The sequence below is a fragment of the Emys orbicularis genome, chromosome 9, assembly GCF_028017835.1.
Source record: "Emys orbicularis isolate rEmyOrb1 chromosome 9, rEmyOrb1.hap1, whole genome shotgun sequence".
NCBI classification, from domain to species: Eukaryota; Metazoa; Chordata; order Testudines; family Emydidae; genus Emys; species Emys orbicularis.
This window is the reverse complement of record NC_088691.1, coordinates 98,717,939-98,732,722: the sequence shown is the minus strand read 5'-3', so window position 1 is coordinate 98,732,722 and position 14,784 is coordinate 98,717,939. Positions and strand designations below refer to the sequence as shown.

The 14,784-nt window shown below is 42.0% G+C and overlaps 2 protein-coding genes across 2 annotated transcripts in view; one reads left to right on the top strand and one right to left on the bottom strand.

The window, feature by feature from the left end:
* Positions 1-14,784, top strand: part of MCF2L2 (MCF.2 cell line derived transforming sequence-like 2) — a 304,618-nt gene that overhangs the window by 163,153 nt on the left and 126,681 nt on the right. The window contains exon 15 of the mRNA XM_065411462.1: positions 4,108-4,196. Coding sequence (XP_065267534.1) covers positions 4,108-4,196 — 89 coding nt within the window. The remainder of the gene's footprint in view (positions 1-4,107; positions 4,197-14,784) is intronic.
* Positions 10,270-11,686, bottom strand: B3GNT5 (UDP-GlcNAc:betaGal beta-1,3-N-acetylglucosaminyltransferase 5). The gene has a single exon (XM_065411463.1). It carries the CDS (start codon positions 11,404-11,406, stop codon positions 10,270-10,272), a length of 1,137 nt encoding a protein of 378 aa, XP_065267535.1. The 5' UTR covers positions 11,407-11,686.

The following is a 14,784-nucleotide window of genomic DNA, read 5'->3' as shown; positions in this document are numbered from 1 at the left end:
GCTGAAATTCCTTTGAGGGAGGGGGGAGAGAAATCTGGCCCTTTATGTATCCTATATTACAGTGCATTAGCTCACAGGTATGTAGTGTCGTTTTAGCTGTGTTGGACCGTGAAGGGCTGTGTGTGGGTCAAAATCTTCTCTCTCATATCAACAGAAGTTAGTCCAGTAAAAGATATTACCTCACTCACCTTGTCTCTCTTAGCTCTCAGGTGTTATAGAGGTGGGCAAACTACGGCCTGCGGGACCATCCTGCCCAGCCCCTGAGCTCCCGGCCGGGGAGGCTAGCTAGCTCCTGGCCCCTCCCCAGCTGTCTGCCCTGCAGCCACACTGCCACGCGGGCAGCGCTCTGGGTGGCGGGGCTGCACACTCATGCAGGGCAGCGCGGCAGCGTGCCTGGCTCCAGCCAGGAGGCATGGCTCCAGACATGCTGCTCTGAGCAGCATGGTAAGGGGGCTGGAGGGTTGGATATGGGGCAGGGGGTCCTGGGGGGCAGTCAGGGGACAGGGGGTGGTTGGATGGGGCAGAGGTTCGGGGGGGACAGGGGATGGGGAACAGGGGGGATTGGATGGGGGTGGGGTCCTAGGGGTCCTGTCAGGGGGTGGGGGTGTGGGTGTGGATAGGGGTCGGGGCAGTCAGGGGACAGGGGGGCTGGATAGGGGGTGGGGTCCCGGGGGGGGGGGGTCAGGGGCCCCGGGAAGGGGCAGTCAGGGGACAAGGAGCGGGGGGGTGGTGAATGGGGGGGGGGGTTCTGAGGATAGTCAGGGGGTGGAAAGTGGGAGGGGTCAGATAGGGGGCAGGGCCAGGCTGTTTGGGGGGGCACAGCCAGGCTGTTTGGGGGGCACAGCCTTCCCTACCCAGCCTGCCATACAGTTTCGCACCCCGATGTGGTCCTCGGGCCAAAAAGTTTGCCCACCCCTGTGTTATACTGTAGCTTTTTGCCTAAAGTGGGAATCTTACTCTAGCGTCACCTTAGTCAAATTAACCCCATAAAACTGGTGTTCTGTTCTATTCAGGATCTCATCTCACACATCACTGTGGTATCCAAGCCCCTTCCAGAGATAAAAATTAAACAGAGACATATCAAGTGGATTTCACTCCTCCCTCCCCCCAAGAAGTTTACTCATTAAATACTTTTCCAAAAAAAAAAAAAAAAATTAATACCTGCTGCTGCATGGCAAAAGGTCAAAGAAGTACACAGCCATCTACACATTTACAAAAAGTGTTAAGATATATGCACCACCAGTCACTTAATCATAGCTTTGTGACACTGACCCATTCCCCTACAGTGCCCTTCTCCTTTGTTTGGTCTTCCCTCAGTTTCATTTGGCTTCTGAGATTGCAATCTGCTTGGAGCAGAGATGGTGTTTAGTTTGTCTGTATGGCACCGTGCACACTTTTGGGTACTCATTGAATAAGTAACTCAGCTACAATTTCTCACCTTGAATTTAAGAGAATGCCAGAGCTTGATTGAACCCAGCAGCAGGCATCTCTTACTTGCCTGTTCAAACTAAAATCTAGAAAAAGCACCATCCCTCCGAATGCATTGGAAAGGTGGCTCCTTTCTGCTGTAGCTTCCACTAGTACTGAATTCAACCAGCTATGTGGACTAGTCCATGTCTATCTTTACTTTGTCCTAAGACATACAGCCAGGCAACATCCTTAGGCTTCATTCAGATTTTACATGACAATTTGATTCTTTAAATGCCAATATAAGCCCACTCTATACACAGCTAGCCCAAAGTTGCCTGTACAAAGCTCTGCCTACTGGGATGTAAGGACTTTTCAATTTAATGTTTACCTTCTTTGCCTGATCTACTTCTCCATTAACTGTTGGACTCTACCTAAAATGTATGGAGGTGGGTCAGGGGAGGGGGAAATCACAAGTACAGCTAGGGTTCAGAAGGCACCGGTAAAAGCAGGAGAGCGGGCTGCTGGTGGTATTCATCTTGTTTTGAGCATGGCCCCTAAAAGCATGAGTCCAATCACAGTTGTCCCATTTTTCCATATTAGGCAAAGTTTCTTTGTACTTTGGACTGTGTATACATCCATCTCTGGGGGAAAAAAATCTAAAAATAGTTTTATTAGCGAAGCAAGAGGTGACACACTAGCACGCTGTTATTTTGTAACTAGAGGAAAATGACTAACGCCTGAACATCATTCTAAAGTGACGTTTTCTTTTTAAGTCCATTCTTTCCTCTGATCTGCCTTCCAGATGTACAGTATTTCAAAACTTTCTTTTCTGCTGCACCCACAAACAACTGCAGCTTCTTACTGGACACTTAGAGTACTCATGCAGCTGCATTGTTGAAACTCTCCTAGAAAGTGGCATGATTCACATTCATGGGGTGTTAGTTGTTGGATTAGTTCTTCTTTTCTTTTTCTCCGGACCATTAGTTGGCAGACAAAAGTATGGCTCACCAATATGACCTCACTTGTACAAAGATGAAAAGCACTAGTAGCGAGTTCATTTGCATCATGGTGCTTTCTCCCACTCCTGACCAGACATGATTTTAAAAGCTGGATACTAAGCAAAGGGAAGAAGAGATTCCTTCTCCCTGATTCTAGCTCAATATACAAGTATAATTAACTATGACTCTGCTGACAGCCAGCTGTTTTCTCCAGTCCTTCCCCTCGCCTCAGCTTCATGCCCTCTCCTGTGATCCTCTAGATCCATAAGCAACAGAGGGTCCTGTGGCACCTTTAAGACTAACAGAAGTATTGGGAGCATAAGCTTCTGTTAGTCTTAAAGGTGCCACAGGACCCTCTGTTGCTTTTTACAGATTCAGACTAACACGGCTACCCCTCTGATACTAGATCCATAAGACATCTCACTTTTTGTTTGCTAAGTACATGTTCCCCCTCTGAGTGGCTCCTTAAATGCATGTCTTCCCAAACACTCCCTTACCTGAACTGCTGTCCTATTTTCTCTCATCTCAGTTAGTTAGTAAGGTAGCTCTTCAGGGCAGGGACCATAGAATCATAGAAGATTAGGGTTGGAAGAGACCTCAGGAGGTCATCTAGTCCGACCCCCTGCTCAAAGCAGGACCAACCCCAACTAAATCATCCCAGCCAGGGGTTTGTCAAACCAGGCCTTAAAAACCTCTAAGGATGGAGATTAATTACTAGAATGAATTTCATGGAAGACACTACTGAAAGAGCAAATTCTGCTCACATGAGTAGTCTCACTGAATTTAAGGGGGATTACTTTTGAGAGTAAGGCAAGCAAGTTTTGGCCCACGTCTTCAGAACCAGAAAAGGGCAGAGAACCCCAGATTTCCACTAAAGTCGATGGGAGAATTACCAAGCTCTTTGTGTAGAAAGTATTTTGATATTTAGCTACACTGTATAAAAGCTACTTCATGCTGTTAAATACTGAAAGATCATTGACAGTGCAATGCTTAACCATGGGTAATTTCAGTAGCCACCCTTTCCTGTTTTATAAATCCAAGGTGTTAGAAGCCTGTGAAATAGTATCATTATCAAAAGAATGGCAAAACGATTCTAAAAGTTCCAAAAAGAACAAGAAAACCCCATAATTCCCTGGAATTCACTGTACTACATTGTATATAAAGTTTGAAATCTGAAGACAAGCTAAACCGCATTCAGTTAAAGAACGGGAATGTCATTCAGACAAGACAAAAAAACCCACCATGCCTAACAACATGCTAAGCAACCATAAAATACTGAATTAAGTTTGTGATATTCCTATTCAAGGCAGATAAGGATGAAGAGTTGCTCCCGATACAAGAACAACATTGATCTCATATGTTATGAGCTAAGAATGAAGATTATAAAAAGCCAAGAATATCTCTAGTATCAAGAGTAGTTTTCCTCACTGTAGGATAAATGGAACAATTCAGAGCCAAAACAGGTAATACGTATGGTCATAAAATATTCTAGAAAATGTAAGAAGTTAGCTTTAAATAAAAAGCACGTTATACATTAATTATTGAAGTCAAAGTTGTGTTAAATATATAAGCTGCCAACTGATTTACTAAAATATAGTGTCAAATTCTGCCTTTTTTGCTTTTTAAAAAGCAACTGAAAGGTGAGCCTTCAGTCAGCAAACTGCAACTATTTAATGTTTAAAATTTATTTTTAATTCAGATTGAAGTGATGCATGAAGCCAGTCAAGGTGGGTCCAGCAGAGTCCTGGTGATGAGTGAAAGCGAGGAGAATCTTTCCACTAGGAGGAGGTAAGGATGCAGATGCGTCTTGTTGTAGGAATGTTTTCCTTTTGCCTTAATAGAAGGCAGATTTTGTTTATTCAGTGATAGTACATCCCTCAAAAGTACATGTTTTCTCTAAGACTAGATTTGTCATTCATTAGGAGAGTCAGTCAACCACCATATTAAAAAACATTTGGGATTCTGCCCAAGAAAAGTCATCAAAACCAAGGCATGAGGGAGAGTATATTTTTCTAAATAAAGGAGGCTCATTTTGCATTTGAATCAATTCAAATTTAAAATTAGGAATATTATTTATATAAAATGACACTTGTGGTTTTAACTAAGAATGAGCTTAGATATTCATCAGCAAGAAGTTTATATATAAATATCTTGAAGTATCATGGGTTTAAATAACTCCTTAGGAAGAGAAGCTTGTGTGTGACCAGGAAATGTTAAAGGTATGTGGGCATTTTGTTATTTTTAGTGCACATGGTACTGGCTTGCTGTCTCTACATTTTAGGAAGACTTGTGAAATAAACTTGAAATTAAGTTTGAGTGCATGATCCTGAACACAAACCATACTGACAGTAAAAATACCCAATGGCTGTATGTGAAAAAATAGAATTACTTTCATTAAATCTAGGATAATGAAATTCAACTGATCCAGCCCTCCTTCCCTCTATTTTCCTCTTGGTGTAGTCTCACTGACTCTTCACGGTCCGTTTATCTTCTAGATCTTCATACAAAATTGTCTAATGGGCTTATAGTTTTCATAGCAATTAACCTAGATTTGTGCGAGAGATTTAAAAAAACTGGTAAATATTTAATCTGAAAGGTAACTTTAGTATGTTTGTTTGCAAAACACTAAGTGGGTGTGTTGAATTGAAACTTTACTGGAGACAGTCTGGTTTATATTCCCTATGCATTTTTCAATCCTCTCTACTGTATGTAGGCATTTTATTTATTACCTCACATGGTCACTTCTGTTAAAAATGCTACTATTCAATACAAAAGTTTTTACAATAGAGTGTAGACAATAAAGCCTAGATTTCCATTTACATAACATTGCAGGTGCTAAAGATACACTGTTCTTGAAGCCCATACCATTATAAAGGCAGCAGATTTTAAAGGTGCAAGGGTTATTTGTTTATTTGAAATGAATCTATATTAACTAATGTCATTTCCATGTTCATATCCCCTAGTCAGAGGCTTATCCCCCTTGGGGATGGGCACGAGTCAGAACCTTAGAAGAGATTGTTTTCTCAATGATTTTCTCTCCTCCAGGCCAGATTTGCAAATCCACTCCACAATAAATATGGATTTAAGACTGTAGTATGACTGAATGTTATCTATGGTGAATGTGAGACATTCAACTTGAAGAGCCATGTTTTTGTCTGAATTTTGCCTTTACTATTATTACTAGTAACACCTAAAGTTAAAGTTAAAAAAAAATATTTTTTCTTTTCATTTAGTTTAACTTATATACAAAATGCTGTCAAATGCAATGTCAGTTTCCCAGAATATAGTCCGTTAGCAAGGGAGAAAGTGTGTCAAACTAAAAAGACCCTTATCAATCAATCATCATCAACAGGTAGATTGGGGGGGGGGGGGGGGAACACAATTTAAAGCTTTTTTTCCCAAATGCTTTAGGACACAGTCCCAGATCCTCAAAAGGTATTTAGTCTCCTAGCTTCCACTGAAGTCGATGAGACTTACCAAATAAAAATGATTTCTTTTTAAAAGGTAGTGAGTTAAAAATATTGACATCTTTTAATATTAGTATTAAAAGTCTTCAAGTCTCGAGAGACAAATAGCAGTCTTGAACATAGACTTAATAAGTCAGAGGAGCAGAGATTGTTAACAGAGCAGTAGTGTGGATGCTCTAAACTAGTTCCATGAACAGCAATTTTTAAAGAATTTTCGAAACTTAATTTTGTTCCTAGTATTGCAAGGGTTACCACTTTTGAAGGTTAGCAGCCATGTGGATCTTTAACTCTATTTGTTCCCAATAAGGCTAGTAGAGACATTCTCTTAGAATGCAAATAGCACTGCTCCTGGAGTTAAAGAACCTACCTCACCAACGCCTAAAAATTCCATTTGGGAGGAACAACAGTCCTCTTCCAAATACGAACATTCATTTGTTCCTCTCTTACTTAAGGTCTCTGCGTGGCTTTAAAATAAAACAACTATAATGAGGAGTTTCATAAAAGAAAGTTACAGAAAAAGTTAATTTTGTTGGAAAGCAAGCTGGAGGAGCTTTCAGCTCTTAGGGAGTGAACACATTGTAAGATGAACAGCAATCTCACTTGTCAGTTAACAAGAAACACAAAGCCCGTATCACTACATCATTAAGGGAGTCTTCCACAGAGTCCTCCAGTGGAAGGCAGGTGAATGCAACATGGGACCTCAGGGGTGAGCAAAAAGATTATTTTGTGTTCCATAAGAGATGACATGCCAAAAGGAGAAATTAAAAAGGCTGACACATTAAACAGAGAAAAGACAAAACAACAAAAATAAAACCCAGCACATACTAATGTGGGGTTCAAGTCTTCTCTGAAGAAGGGACTAAACAGTGTATTCAGAATTCAATGTTAAGCACCAAAGCTGTTGATGTCAGGTACAAGAAGTGAAATTCTGAAAGGCAAAAAGGTTTACCAGTTTAAAAAAGAAAAATACACAAACCCTGTTTATTCAAAACAGAAAAGTTTTACAAAACAATTGTCTTTTGTGATAGAGCAAAAAGTTTCAAGAATAAATATTTAATTCTTTGTATAAAAATTAGTAATATCAAAGGCAACTTGATGCAAACCAACAAACAGGTAAAAACAATTTCAGCATTAAACATTTTGTGCAACAATGTCAAAAATGCTAATTGAGAAGTGACCATTCAGGCTGGTGCATGTTTTAATTGTGAAAATAAAACATGAAAGCCCTGCATTGGAGCACCGACATGCCTCTCTCTCTCAAAACAGAAACAAAACTAAATGAAGGAGTACAAATTTTAAGTCAATGTTTAGAGCCAAAAGGTTAAGAAATTTTCTAGCTTCTCCATTCTTTGAAAGGAGTGCCATCATATTTTCTTCAAATTTATAAACCCTTTCTCTTAAACTGCAGCAAAAAATCATAATAAAAAGCCAAATTACAAACATCAAAGTCCTTTTTAAGATAAGGAATATTCCTAACAAAACAGACCTCCTGTAAACAAAAGCATTTCAATGGTCAAGAGGGACATTGGATCTTTTCACCCAATGGCAAATTAAGTTTTTAAATAAAATTACAAGTTATAGATGCTAACTTAAGCCCCAATCCTACAAACATGTAAGTATATGCTTAACTTGACTCACATGAGTCAAGTTAATCACTACATTTGCTTGCGGGATCACGGCCTTAATTGTATACATCTAAAAGCATACTGCATTTTAACTATTTTATACTAGCTGGGATTTCTGTTATGTCATTTCTGCCACAGGTTATTTTCAATTCAAAGTGGCTAGTGCAATCAAAAAAATTTCCGCCAGTTATGGAAGTATTTCCACAGTGCAATGTATTTTTAGATTTCTCAGGAATTTAGATCTATAACTTGTAATATTTTAGTTATTTTGCCATTATAAATTCAACACTGGTTAAGCAAAGCTAGTTTTGAGTAATGTAAATCAACCTCTTTTCTAATTAAAGAGCATGGATTAACTGGATTTGTTTTGCTGTAAACAAATTAGAGCTGCAGAATTATAACACGTTATCCAGCAGGATGGGATAATTTTCTCATTTTTCAGCCATCACTTTTGCATTGTGATAATGGACTAAGTCTCGCTTCGTAGGTTTCTCTGTGTAGTCAACACCTGGATCCAACTGTGGTCAGTCCAGTGGTTTCCTTACACCTTCACTCCAGAGAAACACTTAATCTGTATGATTACTCATTCTAGTAGATATCAAGCTCTTAACCCAGCTGGAAGAGTGGCTGGCAGAGAGGCAAATATCAATCATGCTCCAATAACCAGCTAAGAGTTCTCTCCTGGATCTTGTTGACACTAGCCTTTTTTCCCCCTAAGATGCCTGTGTACTACCACTGATGCAGCCCTACAGATGGTTGCAATAGAGGTAGCACTAGCTTAAACAAGAAGGTACATGCAGCTGCCTGCATTGTAAATGAGCAGATCATCTAGACCTGCTCTGAGCAAAGTTAGAGTTAAATACGGTGACTGGTCTACTTTAGTGCTCCCACGTTGTCATCTACAGCAGTGGTGGTGTCGGTGCTGGGAAATTTAGGGAAAAAGGCTACTGTGGATATTCTCTTAGAAAGCAAATAGCACTTCTCCTGGAGTTGAAGAGCCCACCTCCTAGAACATGACAAAGCTCCACTAAAAGTGACAGACTCCTTGTCATTTCCAGCCTTTGTTTTCCATTTCTACTGCTATGCCACTGGGTGAAGATTTGAATTCAAGCATTCTGAAGTGATTTTATGACCCTGTTCACACTGGAACTCATACAAACAGCTCTCAAAATAAGAGACAAACACCACTTGCATCCACATCTACCAGTATCCAAGCAGCTACCATGGCTTTGGCTACTAGAGTTACTAACAAATACCTGTCCACAAAGTACACAGAAACATTGTTACAACAAGACTAAAGTCCAGTTCCTTCTCCCAGAACTGGACTTTAGAGTTTTGGACCTGGTTATGAACTATCAGATTACAAGCGGTGGTGGTGGTGGTCCGGGTCTTAATAGCACCTACTTCTAGCCTTTGTAAACTGCAGGTTAAGCTATTTGCTCATGTTAAAGAGGCAAGAGTAACATATGAAATAGATTTGGTTGAAGATACAGATTTTCTATTTTGACACTTCTTCCCATGGACATAAGACAAAGATCTGTGCTTGAAACCAATTAGATTAAGAGAGGACAATTTAGTGGATTCTTTGTAATTCTCTTAATAAATGTTGCATCTTTACATGTTACTGTCAATATTTTCACCTTATCCCTTCTTTGTGCAGACTACCCTTACTTTCAGCTCCTCACATCTTTCTCTGTTAGTGCTCAAGTTTGCATAAATTTGGCTTCAACTTTTTGAATAATCTGAATTAACTACGTTATGATAGACTTCCCTTGAATTATTTAATGGAGAAGTTTAACTTAATTTTCAAGAGGGAAGACAACTAGGGAGACAGAAGTATATTTTTGAAAGATACAACTGGAAGGCCATACTCGATACATGTGTTCTTAGTTTACCAATGACTGATTGGAATGTTTAAAAATACCACTTCAGAAAGTGTTTTCAGATTAAAAAAAAAAAAAAAAAAAGTTACTTCATTTTCAAAATATTGCTGTAGTTGAAGCAGTGTTGCAGAAGTTATTAATGTACCTTCCCGTAAATTCCTGTTCTAAACAGAGCTCGTGTATTACCTGAAAGCACCAGTTAGAAGGACAGTGTGAATGCCATTTCCCCCCACCCAAATGTTGTGCAGGATTTAGGTAATCTCAAGAGAACAAAATGTTTTAGCAAGCTTTCACCTCTAGCACCAGTTGTGGCTTATTTTGATTTTTAAAGAGTCATTTTGCTGAACTGTATTCAGAAATGGTGACCATTTGACTAGTTTACTCAGACTTTTTTAAATTGCCATCATACCCTTCTACTCATGGTACCAGAACTATCATTTCCTTTTGTTTGGAAAGTGCTATTTATGGATGTTTAAGTGGTGCATCAACTGCAAGCTGTTGCCTTGAAGTGATGTGCCTTAATTTACACACTGGTTTTCAAATGGAAGAATGCAATTAACAAGGGTCATTGACAAATTCTGTACTCCCAAGTTCAATTACTTTTCACAGGCTTTTCAATATCTAAAAAATGAAGTCAGTCAATATCTATTCAAGATTTAAGTCCCTTGAAAAGGAGTGTAAAAATACAGGGTGCAGTATGTGGAAACTAATACAGCAATAGAGAGTTATTCTGATAAAGTTCCTGAGCAGAATAATTTGGGACCTAAAAGCTATTCACATTTTAATCTTACCTCTTTTCATGTTTACTTTATGTATATTTTGGATAAACAGTTAAAAGTTGTCACTCCATTTTGGCTCAGTGAAACTCTATGCAGATATTCAAGTATTAGGAAAATGCAGCTGAACAGGGATATGTGTCCTCATAGTGTAGTTTGCAAAGAAGCATAATGTTAATTATTTTGCAATATAGTCTACCCAAAAATCTAGAGGAAAAGCTTTTGACTTTTGGATCTGTTGCCTGCTTCCAAAGGTGATGAAGGTCTTCTACATGTCCATGAGAGGTTATCATTTTGTTATAGATGCAGGGATGATATGGAGCCTTTCCTTCCCCAGAAAAGAATACATGATATTGTGGTACAATTCCCATTTTATTGGCACAGAGACCCATGAAAACATCATCTATATAAAGACTTGTATTAAGGGTCTGTGAAGCCTCATATACTTTAGCTGCTACATCACTTGATATTACATATGCGGCTCCAGCTGTGTAGTCAGGATAAGAAGGCCACTGGTACATTTCATATGGAACGTAGTATTTGCTAGTCTTATCTCTCACGGGAGGAGCTCCACGATGGACACGCCCAATCCAGATATCTTGAGCGCCAATTTCCACTAGACTTTGGAGATATGCAACAAGATTTGGCATGTGAATAAAAATATCATCATCTGCAGACATAATGAACTTGGCATGTGGGCAGTATGCATTCACCCATCCAAACTGCAAAAGTAATTTAAGGGTGAGATTGTGAAAAGTATCCAAGAAGTCTTGTTGGATCAAATCATTATATTTCTGGTCTTCCATTAGAAGTTTTCTTTGCATCTGTGCTCTCTGCATATGATCTGTTGGTCGTCCTAAAGCAAAAACAGTTTTAATGTTGGCATTAAGATGAGAATATACATATTTTTCATTACCCCAGGTTTGTCGAATTGCATCTCGCCGATGCCGGTTTTCTGGAGAAGTCTTTACAAACAATAGAAGGAGGACCTCTTGCTGTTGACATTTTTCCTTGTGGTTGATCAAATATCGGTATCTTGCTACCCTGTCCAGGTTTTCCCTGCTAAGGGACAGGCTATCATTCACAAAGTTGTAGCTATTTATGAGGTATCTGTAAGAATAGGACTTCATATGGCTCACAATATGATTATCAAGTGGTGTCCAGAAAATCATGAGAGACAGTACAAAGCAAGTGGCAAGTATCTGCACAAATTGGCATTTTCTGACTTTCCTGGCACTAATAAACATTCTGATGCGGTCCCTTTAATACTTGTTCCAGTTAAGGATCAGTGTTTTTAGGATGTTCTTTTCATTTGAAAGCATAGAATCTCCCTTTCACAAGAGATGTCCGTTGGAATGCATGTGGCCTTTTGTACAGTATCCTTGTAATGTCAGCTATGTGCACAGATTCACAAGTCATCGGTTTTTAAAAGCCATTTTGCTAGGAGTGAAAGAATGCAGAAGCTTTTAAAGGACACCACCTGCAGAGCAGATTTTTTCCTCTGCACCATCTTTAGCTGAAATAAACCAAACGCTTCCAAACGGATGTTTTCTTACATTCGCCTTTGCTTCAGAGAGGTGGAGATCTATCAAAGGTGGGAAGGGGGGGAAAAAAAAAAAAGTTTTAGTAAGGACCTAAAAGCAATTACATATGCAGATTCAATTAAAAAGAACAGGAGTACTTGTGGCACCTTAGAGACTAACAAATTTATTTGAGCATAAGCTTTCGTGGGCTACAGCCTACTTCATCGGATGCAATTCAATTGTTCTTTTTGGAAGCAAGTTATTAGTGGAGAGCCACTGTCTTTGTGCACATATAGAGCCGGGAGAACCACCCTCTACATACATTCAACTGTCGTAAGAATGAAGAGGTCAGAGAAAGCAAAAATGATATACATGGAGGGTTCCTAAAAAGAGCCATCCTCACCTGGAAAGCTGATCAGTTCCTAGGGACTTTTTGGGGGGGGTGGGTGGGAGGGAAATCACATCCCCCACTTCCAATCTCTATGCAGGTCTCATTCTTACCTCTACCCCCCATGTAGCTTCTCACTGTTGGTTACATGGATCTCTTAAAAAGAAGAAAAACTGATTTGATTACATGGGGGGGGGGGGGGGAAACAGCAAAATCGCTGTCAAAAGCAGTGTCAAATGTGCAAAGTAAACATGGGGAATGGGAAGATTTCCTCTCTAATCTTTCACTTACAGTAATTTTACAAAAGTTCTCAACAATAGAAGGGGGGAAAAAAAGAGTCAGACAGAAATGTCACTTTTGGGCTAGCAACTGTTGGGGGTAAGACGTTTCATTACAAATGGTGTCTTTAGACAGTTAACTCCTTAAAATACCTGCTGTTCTTTGCTACCTTCCACATGCAAAGCATGCCCTTAGGCTTCGGCATGGTTACTTTATCCAGCCTGACTCAAGCCAGGGTTTTTACAGGCACACAGACAGCAAGGCTACTGCTTAGGCACAGGGGTTTCTTTTAAATCTCGATCAGAGCAGGGTGCTAAACACTCCTGAACCTCGCCTACCCCCCAGCCTCCATTGAGGATTTATAGGGGTTAACAGCCCCACCCACCCGTGGCTTTGGGGCCCAAGGCAGGCTGGGTCATAGACAGCCCTGGGGGCACAGGTCCAGTGGGAGGTGACTGCAGTCCCCGGTGCTGGGAGGGAGCTGCAGGGCTGGGGGATGCCCCTTGCCACACCAGCCCTGCACCCTCACCGGGCTGAGGAAAATGGGGGTGATCGGAATGTGTGGGGAGGGGCCACAGAAAGGCGGGGCAGCCTGCCCCCCCCCACCTCTCCCAATTCGCGATGGGGGCGGGGCAACCCCCTCCGAAGGAGCGATGGGGGCCGCGGGACGGGGCAGCCCCCCCCCTCCCCTCAGCCCCGGGCAGAGCGCGGGAAAGGGGCGGCCCGGCGCCGCTGAGGCGGCGGCTCGTGCTGCAGTTCCCCGCGGGGGCTCCTCCTCACCGCCGCCCCGCAGTTCTCTCCCAGCCCGAGCGGAGGTACGCTTCGGGCACCGAGGGGCGTTTCCGGTGCCGCTGCCCCCCTGCCGCACCACAGGGGACAGCGTTTCCGGGGGGGGGGTCCTGAACGCACCTGTGAGGGGGGAGGGGGCGCGTGCACAGCCCGCCCCCCCCCCGCCGGGCCCCCCAGCGCCCACCCCTTCGCGCCTGGCTTCAACCTCCGTCGTCGCCCCCCCCCGCAGCACCCGCCTGTACCCCTGCAGTACTAAGGGGTCCAGTGTAACGTGCTCCCCCGCGGGGTATGGCCCCCAGATCCGGGGGGGGGGGGGTGAGGGGAGCCTGCCTGCCTCTCCCTTAGGTGGAGGCAACACCTGGCATTGTAATAAGTGAGAGGAAGTTGTGGGATGTTTGTTTGGGGGGCAATTCTTGGGCTGGTGGAAGGAGGCGGCAAGGGCCGCACACACACGTATAACATGCCTTGCACAGTTCAGATTACAAGTATTATTATCCAACCCTGTTGTGACGGGTTAGATCACAGAAACCCCCTTGGGAGCTGCCACCTGATGTACCAAGACTACCCCTGCTCCTATTTTCCCTGCCAGCTCAGGACTCCAGCACCCTGTCTTGCTGAGCCAGACACTCCCGTCTGCTCCAACACACACCCAGGGTCTGAATCACTTGCCCCAAAGCTGCAAGTTTACCCAAAACAGCTCACAAAAGTGTGCTTGTCTTTAGCACTCAGATGCCCAACTCCCAATGGGGTCTAAACCCAAATAAATCCGTTTTACCCTGCATAAGGCTTATGCAGGGCAAACTCATAAATTGATCGCCCTCTATAATACTGATAGAGACATATGCACAGTTGTTTGCTCCCCCAGGTATTAATACATACTCTGAGTTAATGAATAAAAAGTGATTTTATTAAATACAGAAAGTAGGATTTCAGTGGTTCCAAGTAGTAACAGACAGAACAAAGTAAGTCACCACACAAAATAAAATAAAATGTGCAAATCTATGTCTAATCAAACTGAATAGAGATAATCTCACCCTCAGAGATGCTTCAGTAAGCTTTTTCTCAGACTGGACACCTTCCAGGCCTGGGCACAATTCTTTCCCCTGGTACAGCTCTTGTTCCAGCTCAGGTGATAGCTAGGGGATTCTCCATGATGGCTCCTCTCCCCTTTGTTCTCTTCCACCCCTTTATAGATCTTTTGCATAAGGCGGGAACCCTTTGACCCTCTGGGTTTCCACCCCCCCTCACTGGAAAAGCACCAGGTTAAAGATGGATTCCAGTTCAGGTGACATGAGCACACGTCACTGCAAGACTTCATTGCCCACTTGCCAGCACACACATATACAGGAAGACTAACAGGTAAACACAGCCATCTGCAGACAATGGTCCTTGTTAATGGGAGTCATCAAGATTCCAACCCATCATTAATGGCCCACACTTTACATAATTACAATAGGCCCTCAGAGTAATGTTTTATATTTCTAGTTTTAGATAGGATGATCACACTCAGTAGATTATGAGCTTTGTAATGATACCTCACAAGAGACCTTTTGCACGAAGCATATCCCAGTTGCATTATATTCACTTATGTTTTTATAAAACCATATAGACTGCACAACATCACACCTGTCCCATCGCTTCATTCA

What these genes read in the sequence shown, in the direction of transcription:
- B3GNT5 (XM_065411463.1), bottom strand. Translation starts at nt 11,406, where the DNA reads ATGTTTATTAGTGCCAGGAAAGTCAGAAAATGCCAATTTGTGCAGATA.